General features: G+C 37.5%; 1 protein-coding gene across 5 annotated transcripts in view; it reads left to right on the top strand.

The window, feature by feature from the left end:
- The window catches only part of SATB1 (SATB homeobox 1), a 92,213-nt gene that overhangs the window by 32,765 nt on the left and 44,084 nt on the right, over positions 1–15,364 (top strand). For all 5 annotated transcript variants that reach the window (XM_054274032.1, XM_054274036.1, XM_054274033.1 and 2 more), the window contains exon 6: positions 13,005–13,116. In XM_054274032.1, coding sequence (XP_054130007.1) covers positions 13,005–13,116 — 112 coding nt within the window. The remainder of the gene's footprint in view (positions 1–13,004; positions 13,117–15,364) is intronic.

Raw genomic sequence — 15,364 nt, 5'->3', positions numbered from 1 at the left:
GACAACAGACAGAAAGCTTTCTTGGAATGTCAGTGTTTCTCAATTCACCTGATGTGAAGGCACTTGGCCATCATAGCAAATAGGCAGCTCAATAGAAATCCTCTCACATTTCCACCGCTGTTCTGATCTACCCTTCCAAAATCCTAACAAGAAAAGTTGTGTTTGCTAAAATTAAAATTTCTGTACTTATAGATAATCAAGGAATGAGCTATTAAGAGTTGGCAAAATATATACTTTTTATGAGCAGTTTTTGATTCCTGCTTTACTAAACCAAAGGTGTTTTTTGCCCCCTCCCCTTTCAATTTTACCTGCCTAGACCTGAGATCAAGTCCTTGGATTTCTTTGTTGCTTGTAAGTCTCTTCTGTCTTCTTCCCTTCCCCCAATAATTAATAACCTGAGTAAGGAATGCAGCTCTTTTTTCTGCTTTAGAAGTTACTGTACTTTAGATTTTAAAGATGCCATTAATTATTTCGGGGAAGTAAATCCTTGAGGGCCTGGGCTCAGCTTTTGGCAGGCAGGGCTTTTCAATCCACCCCTCCAGTTGCTCAAGAGCATTCACTGTGATGTCTCTTCAAGCTGACATGGTATCTGGATTTTTAAAACTTTTTCAATTAACTATTAAAATTTGTGCCTAGAATTTTTAGTCATCCAGATAGAAAGGGCACTGCAGAGCCTATTGCTGATGGGATGAGCAAGATGTATGTAGTAGATATTTGGGTAGAGCTGTGTGAGGACATTCAGAGGATATTCAACCTTTGAATCGCGATTGATCCTTTGATCATTGATTTATGTTCTTTAGATGCACCTAAACACTCTCAGTGTTAAAGCTACACCAGTCTATCTGCAACTGTTTTATCTGTGTAGCACCCTATTAAAAGGTGAAAATATATAGGTTTTTTTCTGCCTCTTTATTAGCACTAAGTATAACAAGGATGTAAAGTCACTTTCCAAAACAGTTATGAGGCCTGAAACTATTGTGAGAGGAGGGCGAAAATATGTTTTGTTCTTCAAACAAATGCAGTGTCTGACTTCAGTGGTGTCTATAAGATGTCAGCATGTCCCTTGGTATCTGTGCTGTAATGTGATCTTCTACTTCTGAAAAGTGGAGGAATCCAAGAGAGGAATGATGCTAGTGTTGAGGGTTTTTTTGTTGTTGTTTGATTTTTTTAAATTTTGTTTTTACACTCCTAAAGTCAGGAGTTATAAGCGCCTGTCCTCCACCAGGCTCTCTTGTTAAAAGTACAAAATTAATGCTTTTTTGGGACTCTGTGTCCCACTTTGAGTACCAACCATTTTTGATTGTATCTTGGCAATTTTGAGAACTGTGTCATGTGAATGATTATCTGCATCACATGGACTTCAAGTTTTAGAGAAGTTACAGGGTGAAAAAGGAACACAGATCATTTTCTTCTGATACATTTTCCTCCTAAAGCATGCATGCGTTGTAGAACTGAGCCCTACTTGACTTCTGTTTTCACTCTGTTCCTGAGAATGGTATATAGAATAACTTGCATTTTAAATATTTGTAGTGATGTTCTTCTTTTTGTAAATACACACATACACATAACCATGGGGTTTTTTGGGTTTTTTTTCTTCTGGGTACATTTAGTGGGTTAAGAGGCAGTCAAGTAATGCACTTCTTTAGAATTTTGTATTCATTGACATTCGTTCATGTTTCTTGCATACCTCTTAACACAGTCACAGCCAAGTGCTAACCCTGATTCATTTCTTTTTTCCATAATTTTATTAAAGAGTTAACAAAGCACTTCTCCAGTGTTCTTTAAAACAAGATTGCAAATAAATATTTTTTTTTTCTTATTATTGGCAAATTTTTGGCTGTGGAGTACTGCACAAGTATAAACAACATGAGAGATCCTTTAACATAACATGAGAGAGCCTTTAGTCGCTTTGCTCCCTAGCTTTGGAACTCATTGCCAATTGAAGTAAGGAAAGCTTGGCTGTTGGGACTTTTAAATCTAGACTTAAAAGTTATTTGTTCTGTTTAGCATTTTTAAAATGATTCTATTAGGAATTGTATGTGCTTCAGTTTTAATTTTAACTCATAATGATTGTAAAGCACCCTGGGATGCTTGCATGAAGGGCGCTACAGAAACCCAAGATTGTATTGTACTGTGTTGTAATGTATTGTATTATTACATGGTACTGGAGTTGGACCACGGACAATTCATATAGAAAGCATTTGAATACTTAGCTAAAGATAAGGGGTGGGGGGGATACTGTCTTTTCTTGCTTCTTTTCCCCCTTTTCTGTCAGTTATTTTATTAAACTAAATTAACATGGCAGTTATTCCCTAAGAAATGCCAGCATAATTTACTGCTGCAAAGGGGCTCAAAATGTAAACCAGATGATAAACTAAAAATAAAAAAGTCCACATTAAGATTTAATTGCACTTCCCTTTCTATATTACGTTCTTATGTAAAATACATTACAAAACAGTACATTCTTTATCACTTCCTTCACTTTTAACTGAATTTCATTAACAATAAAGAAATATATTGTCTCTATTTTCAGTAATGTCACTTGACAGTTAATCCCTTAACTTGATGTACATGTCTTTAAGATTTTTTTTTTTAATAAAGAACACGATAGCACTGACTGGAGCCAAGTATTGCACAATCATGTGATTTGCAAGTTTCCCAGCTCGCAGCTTTGCCAGTGCAGGTCAATTCACACCTGCCACACTTATGCCATTCTGGTCCTCATGTTGCTTTTCCTCGGTGATTGTCAGAGGTAGAGAGAGTTGTGCATGCGGCTCCTTCCTTCCCCCCTCCCTCCCCACTCCAAATGTGTGGTAAACCTTGTGCATTGGAAGTGTCTGCTCAGGAATTAAATGGAGTTTAATTTCTGTCCATTAGAAAGCTGCGATCCACATCGCCAATTAAGCCTTCTATTTAAAGGGCGAGGAGATACGTATGTCTACATCTTAATCACTGCTGTGACTGGTTTGCAGAGACCTTCTCTGACTGGTTCAGTTATTACTAGCAGTGGTGGGAGGCACAGGGATCAGCGTGGTTATAAAACCTACCCAAAAGCTGAGCAAATTCTGTAGGTGCTGTAGCGTCACTGTCAGCAGATTTGAAGCTGAGGTACATCTGTGTTAGGGGACGCAGGGGTGTAGGCATAAGGATGAGCCAGGGAAAAATTACTTGCATTGGTAATAATTTTTACCTGGCAGGAGCAAAAGCAAACAGGACCCACTTGTTGAGAGGCAGTGCTCAGAGACATGCAACTCTCACCTTGTCAGACCGGACTCATTGCATGCCTTCACTATAATCATAACTTAGAAGAAAAGAGATGAGTTTCTCAGACTGAGCAAAACTCTGAAAGCTTGCTTCCCCACCATCACCACTTTTTTTCTTTTTTAATTAGTGATTAAGTTCTTCCTTTTTATATCCAAGAACCATGGTAGGAGAACCCTAAGGCAAGGGTGAGCTTTGTCTCTCTTTGCTTGGACACTTCCTTAAGAGCAGCACAAATGGTATCAGATTCCACTGGTGCCTTGCAGCAGTGATCAGAGGACAGGTTTTTCAGGACAGTAGCAGTCTCAGATGTGGCTCACTTGAAGCCGTGCACTAAACTGCTCAACAGGGGAAGTTCTGTTCCCCAGAGGCAGAAAAAGATGAAATGTTCTCCTCATATACACTTGTCTCACTTATTTTTATTTTGTTTTTTTAAGTGCTAAGATTTCCTACACTGAGAACTGCTGTTCCTCTATAAACTTGCACCAGAAGAGTGAAAAGTATGCCTGGCTGTGCCTCTGTTCCAAGGGATTTGATAATATACAGTAAACTGTCAGGGAGAAGGATGGCCTTTGTGATGTTGAAAAACTGAGACATGCAGAGGACATTGGTATCAAATCTCTCTGGCCTTTCCAGAGCCAGAGAGAAGATTTCAGTCAGAAGTTAAGTTTACCTAGAGTGTTTGTATTTGAATCCGTATTTTGGGACTTCCTTAGAATTTTAAGGGTTATGTGTGTATTTATCTATATATCACAATAAAATTCCACCAAGATATATGTGCCAGCTCGCACATCCTTGAGCTTCTAAATGTGTATTCCTTAATCTGCATTACTTGTAAGGAGGGTCTTTGTGTGCTAAGTCTAATTCCGCTAATTGTTTTTTTTATTTTTAATTTATATATTTTAATGTTAATGCAATGACTACTCAAGAAAAATTTAGTAAATAGAACCCTAAAGTGCACATACATATTCCTCATGGAAAGCTAGCTGGAACATTTCTCTTTTGAGAAACCTTCATTGAATCTTGGATCTTTTTATGAATTCTTCAGAGCGTTTACACTTTTCACAAACTCTTGCTAGTGAAAGATAGCAATACAGAGGCAAAACTAATACCTCTGCTAACACAGCTGCTTACAATGTCACCTTTACAATTTTATGTAGCAAAAGTTAAGAATCCATAGCAAATTTCATTCTATAAATTACTTTTCTCCTGACAAATTTTTTTGTTTTTCTCAGTACAGAAAGAAGTGTGTTTGCATGCTTTTAGCAGCACATTCCTCATAGAATTTGGGTCTATATGATTAAGAACAATCAGATGTACATGTAGTTCATAAAGAGGCATGTGACATGAAACACTAAAACTGAGACTTAACCATTTAAACAAAGGATAGATAACGGTTGTTACGTTTGGCACTAGAGGGGTATTTAAGCAAGCAATCAGAGGCATGAGAAATGCTCTCAGTAGGAGCAGAAATCAATGAAGTTCAAAAAGCTAGTCATACATTTAAAAAAAAAAGAAAGAAAGAAGATACATGAAAGGTACATTTAGAGGTTACAGAAAGAGATTACAATGGATATGATGAAAGATCCAGCACAAGAAGTCTTCAGATAAATACTTGACGATTTCTCTAGCTTAGCCACTGGTAACTTGGCTGAATTTGGAAATTGCTGGATGAAGTTTTAGAGTCTCATTTTATGTAGATCTCAAAATGGATGCTCAAAATGGCCTCTTAATTTTAAAAATCTGCAGAAACTTATGTAGAAAATGGAAAAGAGATTAAAGGAAAGGCTTATCCTTAACACAAAAAGAAATTCAACAAGACAACTGTTAGTGCTACTGAGTCTGATGACTTCTTGTCTGGACATTGTGCCTTAGGGCTCAACTTCATGCCAGACATCTGATGCTTTGCTTAGCAGAACAGTGGAATCTGAGAAGAGACTTGCTGAAAATCATGTCCTATTTCCCAGAAAGGAAATCTTCCTTAACATGGTGGGTAATATTAGGCAAAAACTAAAATGAAAACTTCCATTGTGGCTGGGTGAAGATAACGCGATTATCAACATCTCTATCAGGAGTATGTATATACTGCAGGTCTGTAGAAAATTTTAGTGTACACAAAGCTGACTTTAATGCATTAATAGGTCTAAAATGTCTTGTATCACACAAAGCATTTGCATTAGGTTAGTATTTGAAAGCATGTTCATTAGGACAGCACCCCAGATAGGAAACAAGGCAGAAGCGCTCTGACCTGGCTGGAACAGAGTGGTTGGAAAGAAAAGCAATCCACCAGAGAGGAATGCTGAAGGTGTGTCGTATTTTCACCACACCAGTCTGTGAGATCTCCAAGACCCACCTACCTCTTTATTCTCATACAAGAAATTCTGGTTTGTGTCTTAGATTATTCAGATTGTCCTCTTGGTTTCTAGTTTCCCCTAGTATCATTCATTGCATCCCAAGAAGAAGTGACTGCAGGTGCTGAGGCTTCATGTGGTACATAGCCTAGTGTAGGAACAGCAGCCTTCTGGAGAGAGGCTGAGGCTGTCACCACACAGAACTGGTAAGGAGGGATGTATCTTACCGTGGTTTTCTGGATATAAAGTCCAGCCCGGGTTGGAGCATGGCTTCTGAGTTTGTCTTCATCCAGCAGAAATTCTGTCTGTACCCCAAGATAGTGTTGTGGTGGGTACCAGTGGGGATAGCTCCTGAAAACATGCATCCCCAGCTCAAGCTGAAAGAGAAGTATAAAGCAATCTCTTCATTTCATAACAGCTCTTTTAAATGATTCCTGGCTGAAATGGATAGCACATTTCTTACTCATGGAACTCTCAAATTTCAGAGCTTTGCTGGCAAAGGCACTTGCATAATCAAAATCTTAGGGGGTAATAACTCACCCCTCATTTTCATTCTGTGAAGTAAATCAAGAATTAACTTATTAAATACTGGTTATTTTGCATTCTGTATTTTATCCAAGTTGTTTTTAGGAAGGGTTTAGCCAGGACTTTTACTACTAAGTATCTGCCATTTATAAATCGTGTGCAGTAAAATTGGGATTCTTAAAAAGATTTGTGTTGGACATCTGACAATGAAGACAAAAATGCGTTATGTCTCCTTATCTTTTATAGGTTGAGGTTGTGACTTCATTTTCTTTCTTTTTTTTTTTTTTTTTAGTCTAAGGCACTGTGCCATGAAGCTTGTAACGCAGTTATGAAGTTCTTCAAATCTGAATTAACATTTCCCACCTACCTATCTTTCTCTCTTTTAAGCTTTTAACCTTTGTAGATATAAGAGTAGTATCTTGGGAAGCAGCTTTTTATTTGAGCTTTATTTATATCCATCAGTGGGAGATGCTCAGAAAACATTGGGAGAATGCTGCTCTGTCATGCAGCAACTGGGAATTTACATTACAGAATGGTAAAAATAGTGCAAGGATCAGTTCCTTCAGATGCTGAATCCTCATTTCTGATTTTCAAAATCTTCCCATGTGTGGGTATATTTCTATCCATATATAAATATATGTGTATATATGTATATATAATTTGGGTTCTTTTAGTTTTATATCTTCCCTCATTACACCAATGTAGCTCTATGTTTACATTAATACATGCATTTAAAATACTTAAAGGCAACATAAGACAGAAAAGGAGGAGGAGATAATTTCAGTTTTTCAAGGATAGGAGAAAGGAGGAAAGGCATACTAATGTATGGGAAGAAAAGCTGATGCCATCACTATAAATCTGCCTTTTATTCAATTTTAACTTATATGGCCAACATTTGCCATGCAGATCCTTATTCTCCTGACCCTGGCAACAGTATGGAGGTCAGATAGCCATCCAAGTGCAATGCCAAAGGCACAAACAAAAGATTTTTTCTTCTCTGTCCATCTGTGGGTTTTTCTCTGATCCTACATGTTTATAGGGCATATGACAACAAATTCCATTGCATTATTTGCTATAGTTCAATATAATGGACCGAGGAATTTAACATAATTCTTTGTACGCAGTTAAACTATCCATGTCAGGACTTCTTGCCCAAAAAACAGCTAGTGGCTGGATATATTTGGTCTGCTTTTATTCAGAATAGCAGATGATATTTCTCTGCCATACCAGAACACTAGGAACGACATTTTGCCCTGATTGGGTCTTTGCAGTACGTGGGCTTAGGCAGGCTAAAGTCTTTTGATTTGGGGATAATCTCGTGCTATCTGGTTGGGGCTTGAATGTTCCCTTCTCATTTGAAAAAAAGGTTAACGTGGAGCCTCCTGAGAAATAAGCACTCGTAAGAGTTCAGCTTCTGTTAGAACTGATGCTTGCTATTTCCACGCAAACAAAAGCCACTGATAGTGGCTAGAATAGAGGAAACAAAGTTCCTCTGTCCTTTATGAAAAGATCCCCCCCTCCATCTGCCCCCAAATCTTTAAGTTCTGTTCTGCAACTTTATCACTATTCAAGCTAAGTCTAGGGACAAAAGCTCATAGCTTTTCTCTTTTACTTTTTTTTAAAAAAAGCATGTTAAGTTTACAGCATTAGAACATGCCTCCCTGCTGGTGTCTAGGGATATAAAGCAGAGGATTTATGGGAGACAAAATAGAATAAAGTCTTAAAAGTTTGGCTTTAAAAAATGGAGCCAATGGTTTGACAGATTGTTCAGTAAATGTTCATTTTATTGAGAATTATAAAAAAGGTGCTTAATGCCTCTGTACCATTAATATAATACATTAAAAGGGTACTGTCAAGATTAGTGTTTCAGCTCTGAAAATTGACTCTAGGGTTTATGGGCAGCACTGTTCATACTCTGCTTGTAAGATGAGGTATCTTCTACTTATCACTTTACAAAACCATTATGTTGTTACAAGGCTTTATACTGAAAAACTTGATAAATAGTAAAACGTAAATATAATCTCATTTGAAAAGTGAGAGGATAGTTGCTGCCTGTCTTATAGCCAGATTTAGCAGATGCGGGTTTGAATGTAAAACAGTTGTGAAAATAGCCAGTGTCAAACTAGTGCAAAATTAAACTTGTGGGGTGTTCTGTTTTCAGTGTCTGTCATTGTTGAAATACTCCATTTCAAAAGCATGCATTCCTTTCTACAGAAAAAAAAAAATCAGATTCCTTAGTTGAAATTAATTAGCATTCAGAAACCAGATAGCATGTTTTTGGGTATTCATGAGATCTCTGTTTGAAAAAATGTTTTTAACTTGTAGAAATGTGTTGCAACACACAGATGGGAAGAAAAAGAAAAAAAAATCTCTTTAGCAAGCACTGTGTGTAAAAGGAATATTACATTTTGCACGCTCCTGATTACCCTGTGTAAACAGTTTTTGACATCTGTCTTTATAGTTTTCGAGGAGAGGAAGACTTTGTTAAAAGAACCATTTTTATACAGCAGTCACCATTTCAGTCTTGCTTTACCTGTATTATGAAAGCAGATGGTCTGCATGTCTTTTGAATATTTATAACTATCAAAAACAATCTCTTGCTATTCACCCTTAGGCTTATGAGATGTCAGGACTGTTCTGGTTGAAAAAAAATCATCTTGGGTGTTTACAGAAAGGGGATTACATTAAGCTGAAATGACTATACATTTTCCAGTTTAATATTTGTCCATCAGCTGTTTAATCGTATTTAGATAATTGTGTAAATAAGTTGTTGCAGCCCTTGCCCCTTCCACTGAGCAGGCTTGAAGCTTTAAACACCAATGAATGAGTTGCTAAAAAGCTCAGATTTTTTTTTTCCTAGTTAAACAACCTGGAAGGCCTAAATAAGTTTTGGTTACAGTGCTTCTTTTGAGAAAAATGTTTAAATTGCAAAGGGATCCCTGATACCTGATTCAGCCGTGTTGTTCTAGGAAGCTGCTGTGTCTGTTACTCTCTCCTAAGTCTGTTAGCATGTATTTGCTCTGTGTAAATACTGCAGCCCAAGTACCCCTTCATGAGGCATGAAAACAACCTTATTCTGCCCATATAAAAATAATTTTAAGGTTATTTAGTGGAAGTTTTGGGACTGTGGGGGTTAAAAGCTTTTTTGACTGGAAGCTGAGCAATCACTGATAACAGATTTTGCTGTGGTTGGTTGATTTGGCAGAAAAGCATGAACAGTTTTGGTTTAGATGATTGAATTAACCTGATTAACATTGTTTTTGTTGTTTTGCAAAAAGGACAACAGTATACTTTTAGTGACGATCGAGCAACACTTCACCTGGTTGAAGAGCAGTGTTAGAGGCAATGACTCAGAAATGCCTCCCTTGAAGCACCTGCAGCAGTGGCTGCAGCAAGGAGCCGGCATGAAAGGCTCGGGTCCTTCCTGTATCTTGCAGGATGCACCTTGCGTTAGATTCTGGCACAAAACAAAAGGTGTCTGATGCTACCATTTTATTGGGTTTCGTTTGATGGGCATATGAAACGATTCCTGCTTGAGATTTATGATATTTCCCCAGGGAGTTCCCCAACTTCTTTGAGAAAAAGATGGTGTCTGGTATTTAATCTCTGGTATTTAATCTTCCAGAGAAAATGGGATTTGGTTCAATCTACGCTGGGTGAACCTCAGCTGAACCTCAGAACAAATTCTACCCCTACCTTCACACAGTTGTTGGATGCCTAATTATAATTAACTTATTTGGCTAAAAAAAGAGCACTTGGGCTGCAGCAGATGGTATCATTCCAGAATAGTGGGATTTCTGTGAAGGTGGCACCATTTCAGATGAGATCTCCCGATTCTCAGAACATGACTGCAAGTGATGTGGTTGGGGGGAGGGAGATATGGGAGAGGGAAAAGAGGGAAATTTGAGATCTTGAAGGCTCACAACTTACTTTTGTGGATAAACTACAAGGAGATAAGATTGTGTGTGCGTGACCGGTTTTTGCATTCTCTCAATTTTCTTTCCAACATATGAAAAAGAAATCTGATTATGAATGATGCATGTGATGCATTTGAATATTCGTATGATATATTTATACTCGTCATCCTTGTATGGGGAGGGCATCTGCCTCTGTGCCTCACAGATAAGGAGGATATGTGCAGTAGTACCAGGATATGATGTGCTTCAAATACAATAATTTTGATTTTGATTATTGATAATTCGAGACATGGGGAACTCCTCATTGGTAATGACCCAGGTAATATGAAAAGCATCAATATGCCTTCAGTCTAGATAGTGAATCTCTGAAGACCACTAGCTCATGGGGTTAATCTTAAGTTTTAGGCCATAAGCATACCAGAGAGTTATATATTTAGATTGGTATTAAAATGTACAAGAATTCTATAGCAACAGGAAATTTCTATAGCCAAGTGCATCTCTCTGCACTGATGTGACTGCACGTTTAATGACAATAAATAAAGAATAGAAACAATGAAATTCAGTGTTGTCAAGATATTTTCTGAGTTAACAAGGTAATAATATTTTATCTGGCTTGTAAAATTTTGCCTTCAGTGAATTAGTAAATAAATCATTGATTCCTCCTGATGAGGATTCTTAGCGTAGGTAATATCACTTGAATGTTTGCATGAAGTGTTCTCAAAGAAAATGCAGGATAATTTTCATTTTTAAATGTGTTTATAATGTCTGTCTTTTTTTTTTTTTTAATCCACTTTGAAGAGCAGGAGTGCCATCACAGTGTTAGCCATCAAAACTTGAAATTCACATTGTGTCAGAGAAACTAAAACTCCCAGCAGTGTTCCTTAAACAGACCAGTCCCCTATTTGGTTGTAAAGTAACTGCATTAAATTTATTCCTGAAGAAGCAGGGGATGTGTTGCAAACTGCCATATCATTTGTGTATTGTTTTTGTAAAATTACATGGGAGGGAGCACTAGGAAATCTTAGACAAACATCTTCTATAATAGGTAATTTACTAAAATTAATATACATATTTTCATACTTTAAGTTATTTGGGCAGGAGAACAAATCTGAAAGGGGCAAAGTAAAATAAGAGAAACCCACCTTGAAGTGTAAATGACATCTGCAAAATACACATGAGCTGGTGTGGGATGATGGCCTCTGACAGGTGCAGTTCCCCATTTTGCACATAGAGATCTGCAGTTTCTGCAGTAGTCTGCGCAGTCATATAATTTGCCAGCTCAGATCCACAGGACTTTTAGAATCACACCTTATTTATCATGTGCCCATGTTTAAGATGGTTCAATCTATAAAAGAGCTTAGAAGATAATTTTTTACATATTAAACCTTAAGTATACTGCTCTTATACTGGAAACTGCAATTGGGATCAGCTGAGCTTGGTTCTGGTCCTTCAGGCTAGACTATTAAAATTTCACTCTTCTTTTATACCATTGACAAGAGACTTCTAGCTAGTTTCAGAAATAACAGATTAGTATGAAGAAATGGCAAGAATTTTGGTGATTCGGAGAAACATTAAAATATGTGCCTGGTGAGTAGGGGATATCCACATTTGGCATAAATAATGCTGCCTTACTCTAGCAGTTCTGAGCCTCCACAAACAGCTTGCTACTGAGCAGTGCCTTAGAAAATGGTTATAATGAACTTCACTGAGATCAGTAAGGAAGGTACTTTTAGTCAGAAATTGAATTAGGCTTTTAAAAGAAGAACTTAAAGTTAACATTTTATGCATTTCTACTCCAGGCTCTTCCTTCCAGTGGCTATTGTAGTTGGTGTAACAAAGGGTTGATGCTCTAAATGATTCTTCAGACAGCACAAATATGTCTAAATGTTACATGCTAAGTAGTGAAAAAATGTAATAATCAAGGCTTTGTCTTCTTGACTGTCATTGCTGTTTTGATACGCTGGACAATTCTTGTAGTTAAGCCAAAAGTAACTACTTTCCACGCAGAAATTTAAAGGGTGGCAAAGTTCAGTCTGTTGAAAGTATATTTGCTAATTTTGTTGTTCATACATCATATACTGAGTATAATTTTCAAGTTGGAACATTATCTCATTTTGCAAGGCTTAGTCTTAACTGATTTGTAAAAGAATGTACTGGAACTGAAAGTTTTATGCATTATAAATTCCACTATTTTAAAATTGGTCAAAACTGAGCAGAAGGTAAATTTCTCACTGTAGCTATCTGATATCTCGAGAACCTTTGAGAAAAAATCATCTTGATCTTCCTTTGGTCTATTTTACAGCTAATACTCAGTTACAGAATTAGACATGACAATAAGATTTTCATAAGCCTGTTTTTGCAAATCCCTTAAAATACCCTGTTTTAGGAAAAACAAGGGTTCATCTTGGGTTGTTAGATACATATTTTATTCTACTATAAATCCCATATTTTATTGTATTCATAGGTCATTCAGATAAAGTTTTATCCTGTGATGTTTTTGGTGTCGACTCTGTGATAAGTGGCACAGAGGAACTGGACATGGGTAACTTGGGTCACTGCTTGCATTTGTAAAGGCAATGTAGGAATTGTATGTCTGTGTGGGTGTGTGAAGGGTCAATCAAATTTAAAAGCAGAAATAGGATGAACAAAATTCACTTTCAAGATTAGCATCTTGTGTCTAGAGCCCATCCAATTGCATGATGTTTCTTGGTCGATAACTTTGTTCTTTCCTTAGTACATCTGCTATTTTTGCTCCCATTTACAATATACCTTGGTTAGTTTTCATGCTCAATTAATGAGTTTTTTAAGAGGCTTTGGATGATAGGATTTTAAATGCAACATGGTTCTCAAACTTTAAAAATATATTGGCTCAACAATTGAAATAATTTGTGCTTTGACTTGTACTGCTCTGTATTACAGATTTTTTTTTTCTTCTCCCCTTTTCACACAGAGTATGATTTCTTCCATTGTGAACAGCACTTACTATGCAAATGTCTCAGCAGCAAAATGTCAGGAATTTGGAAGGTGGTATAAACATTTCAAGAAGGCAAAAGATATGATGGGTAAGCAAAAAAAAAAATTGCCTTGATGGTGGTTACATACCATTATGTGTCACATTGAGGTCTGTCACAGTCATATAAGAAGCCAGTTCCCTTCACGATAAGTTTAGGATGCTTTTGATGAGTAGATGTAGAAAGTACATATATAGTGAAAGAATTCATTTAAATAAATATTTGCTATTGAAACAGCCAAGCTGACTTGGGTTGCCAGAGATGTAAAGCTGTCATTCTGTGTATCTAGAGATCTTCTACCACCCAGAATAATTGTTTAGAAAACCTGTTCCTGGAACTGTGACGAACTGATTTTTTAATGTATGTATTTTTTTTCTCGTGCTGGCTAATGTATATTTAAAGAAACAGGCTTCTACAGTTATCACTACCTTCCAGCAAGAATGCTGTAATTTTATAAATTCATATCTTTCTCTAACCTTGGGACCCTAATTTCAATTAATTTTAACAAATAGTGGTTGTGACAATTGTTTGCTTGTTGCAAGCACAAGTAAATTATTGGAAAAAAAAATCTGTCAATTCTGTGATACCTTTTATTTTTCTTAAACCTGTTCACATAATTCTGAACAATATGTCAGAAAATTTCTACATAGATTTCAACAGAATGGAGAAATAGGACCTCAATTTGGATTGAATTTTGAGCTTGACTTAGCTTTCAGTATTTGAGGCAAAATCATTCATCTACCCAAACGGGTTCCTTGCCTTTTATAGCTTAAGGCTGTAATGAAGACAATGCATCACTTTTGTGATAATTGCTTGAATTACTGTTCCGAGTGAATGGCCCACTTGGGTTGATCTCTACTTTCCCTAAGTGAAAAAAGGCAGCTTCTTTCCTTAATCTGCTTTGTACCTCCTGTGCAACATGGAACCCTTCTTCTGAGACCACCAAATTTAGTGGGAAGACTTCACTTGGTTTCAGGTGGTCCATGTGTGTGGCAGCAGAGGGGCCATATGGGCAGAATGACCTTTCCACAGCAGCCTCTCCCACATCCTTTGCAGCAGTGCTCATGTGTGGGGCAACCCCTGCAAAATTTTATTTATACGCTCTGCCAAGACAGATTCATCTTCCATTCACTTGGAGTCAGTGAAGCCAGCGAATAGAAAACGTGTGTTTGTGTATTCTTGTGTAAAATGATACTGGCAGAAGAGGCAGCAGCATTGCCCCCAAAGCCAGCTGTGTGAGGGGTAGCAGATCCCCTGCTTGGGTATTGATCCCGGCTATGGACACCAGAAATCTCTGCAGAACAACTGGCTTGCTTTTTATTTATCAAATTTCTGCCTGCAACAAGACAGGGGAGGAAGAGGGGGATGCAGGTGGGAATCCAAGTGCCGATTTCTTCATCCAGATCTGATACTTGTGGAGGAAGGGGTGGCCTTGCACTGATGACTGTTAGTGAAGATCATAACTACTGTGACAAGCTCAGACACTGCCTTGAAAAAAAAAAAAAGTCTTACTAGAATAAGAAAAAAAATTGCTACAACACTTTTGTGAAAATACTGGACTTTTGGTTTTTAGAAAAATCTTATTTGCTTAAGGCTATTTCCAGACCAGAGCTGCTAAAGCCCTAGAATAAAAAAAGTTACAAATGCTGATAAAAAGGAGACTCCTTCATATCAACCTTGAGTTACTTTATATTGTTTAATCGTGCACAAGAGGGGAACTGGAAGAACTCTTGTAGTTTAAAAAACTGTGCTGTTATTTAAAAAGGAGGGTGTGTCAAAGACAGATGAGTTAATATAAGAAAAAATTCAACCATGTTGCAAGTCACTGAAAAAAACCATGCATACATGGTTGCAAGATAAAGCAGCCCATCTGTGTAATTTACATAAATTATACTAGTTCCTAGCAGTCCCATACAATTGATGCTGCATCTAGAAATTAGCAGAGCATAGGGAGGTCTGTACCTCACCCTACTTATTACAGATTTCCAGTGGCTGGGAACTGCAGATGTCATGGCAGGGACCTCATGGGAGGAGCAAAACCAGTCACCAGGAGCTTCTGTCTCTCTGGCTGGGACATGTTTTCCCACAAAAGCCCTCCTTACCCTTTGCACAGATGCACTTGCTGTTTCACCTGCATCATCTGCAGCACGGAGTGGGTTTTTGTCTCGTCTTTGCCCCATCTCTAGTTGTTTACTGCTTTGTCTGAAGTCCCCTGTGTCTGTCACAGTGGAATGCAGCAGCCCTGCTCATGGTTGGGTTGCATTGCACCATTTTACATTTGTTTATTTTTATTAGCATG

This window comes from Melozone crissalis, unplaced genomic scaffold (assembly GCF_028551555.1).
Source record: "Melozone crissalis strain CALT ecotype California unplaced genomic scaffold, PUWL_Pcris_2 ptg000016l_1, whole genome shotgun sequence".
NCBI lineage: Eukaryota > Metazoa > Chordata > Aves > Passeriformes > Passerellidae > Melozone > Melozone crissalis.
Note: the sequence above shows the minus strand (reverse complement) of the source record. Positions and strands in the feature narration are given on the sequence as shown.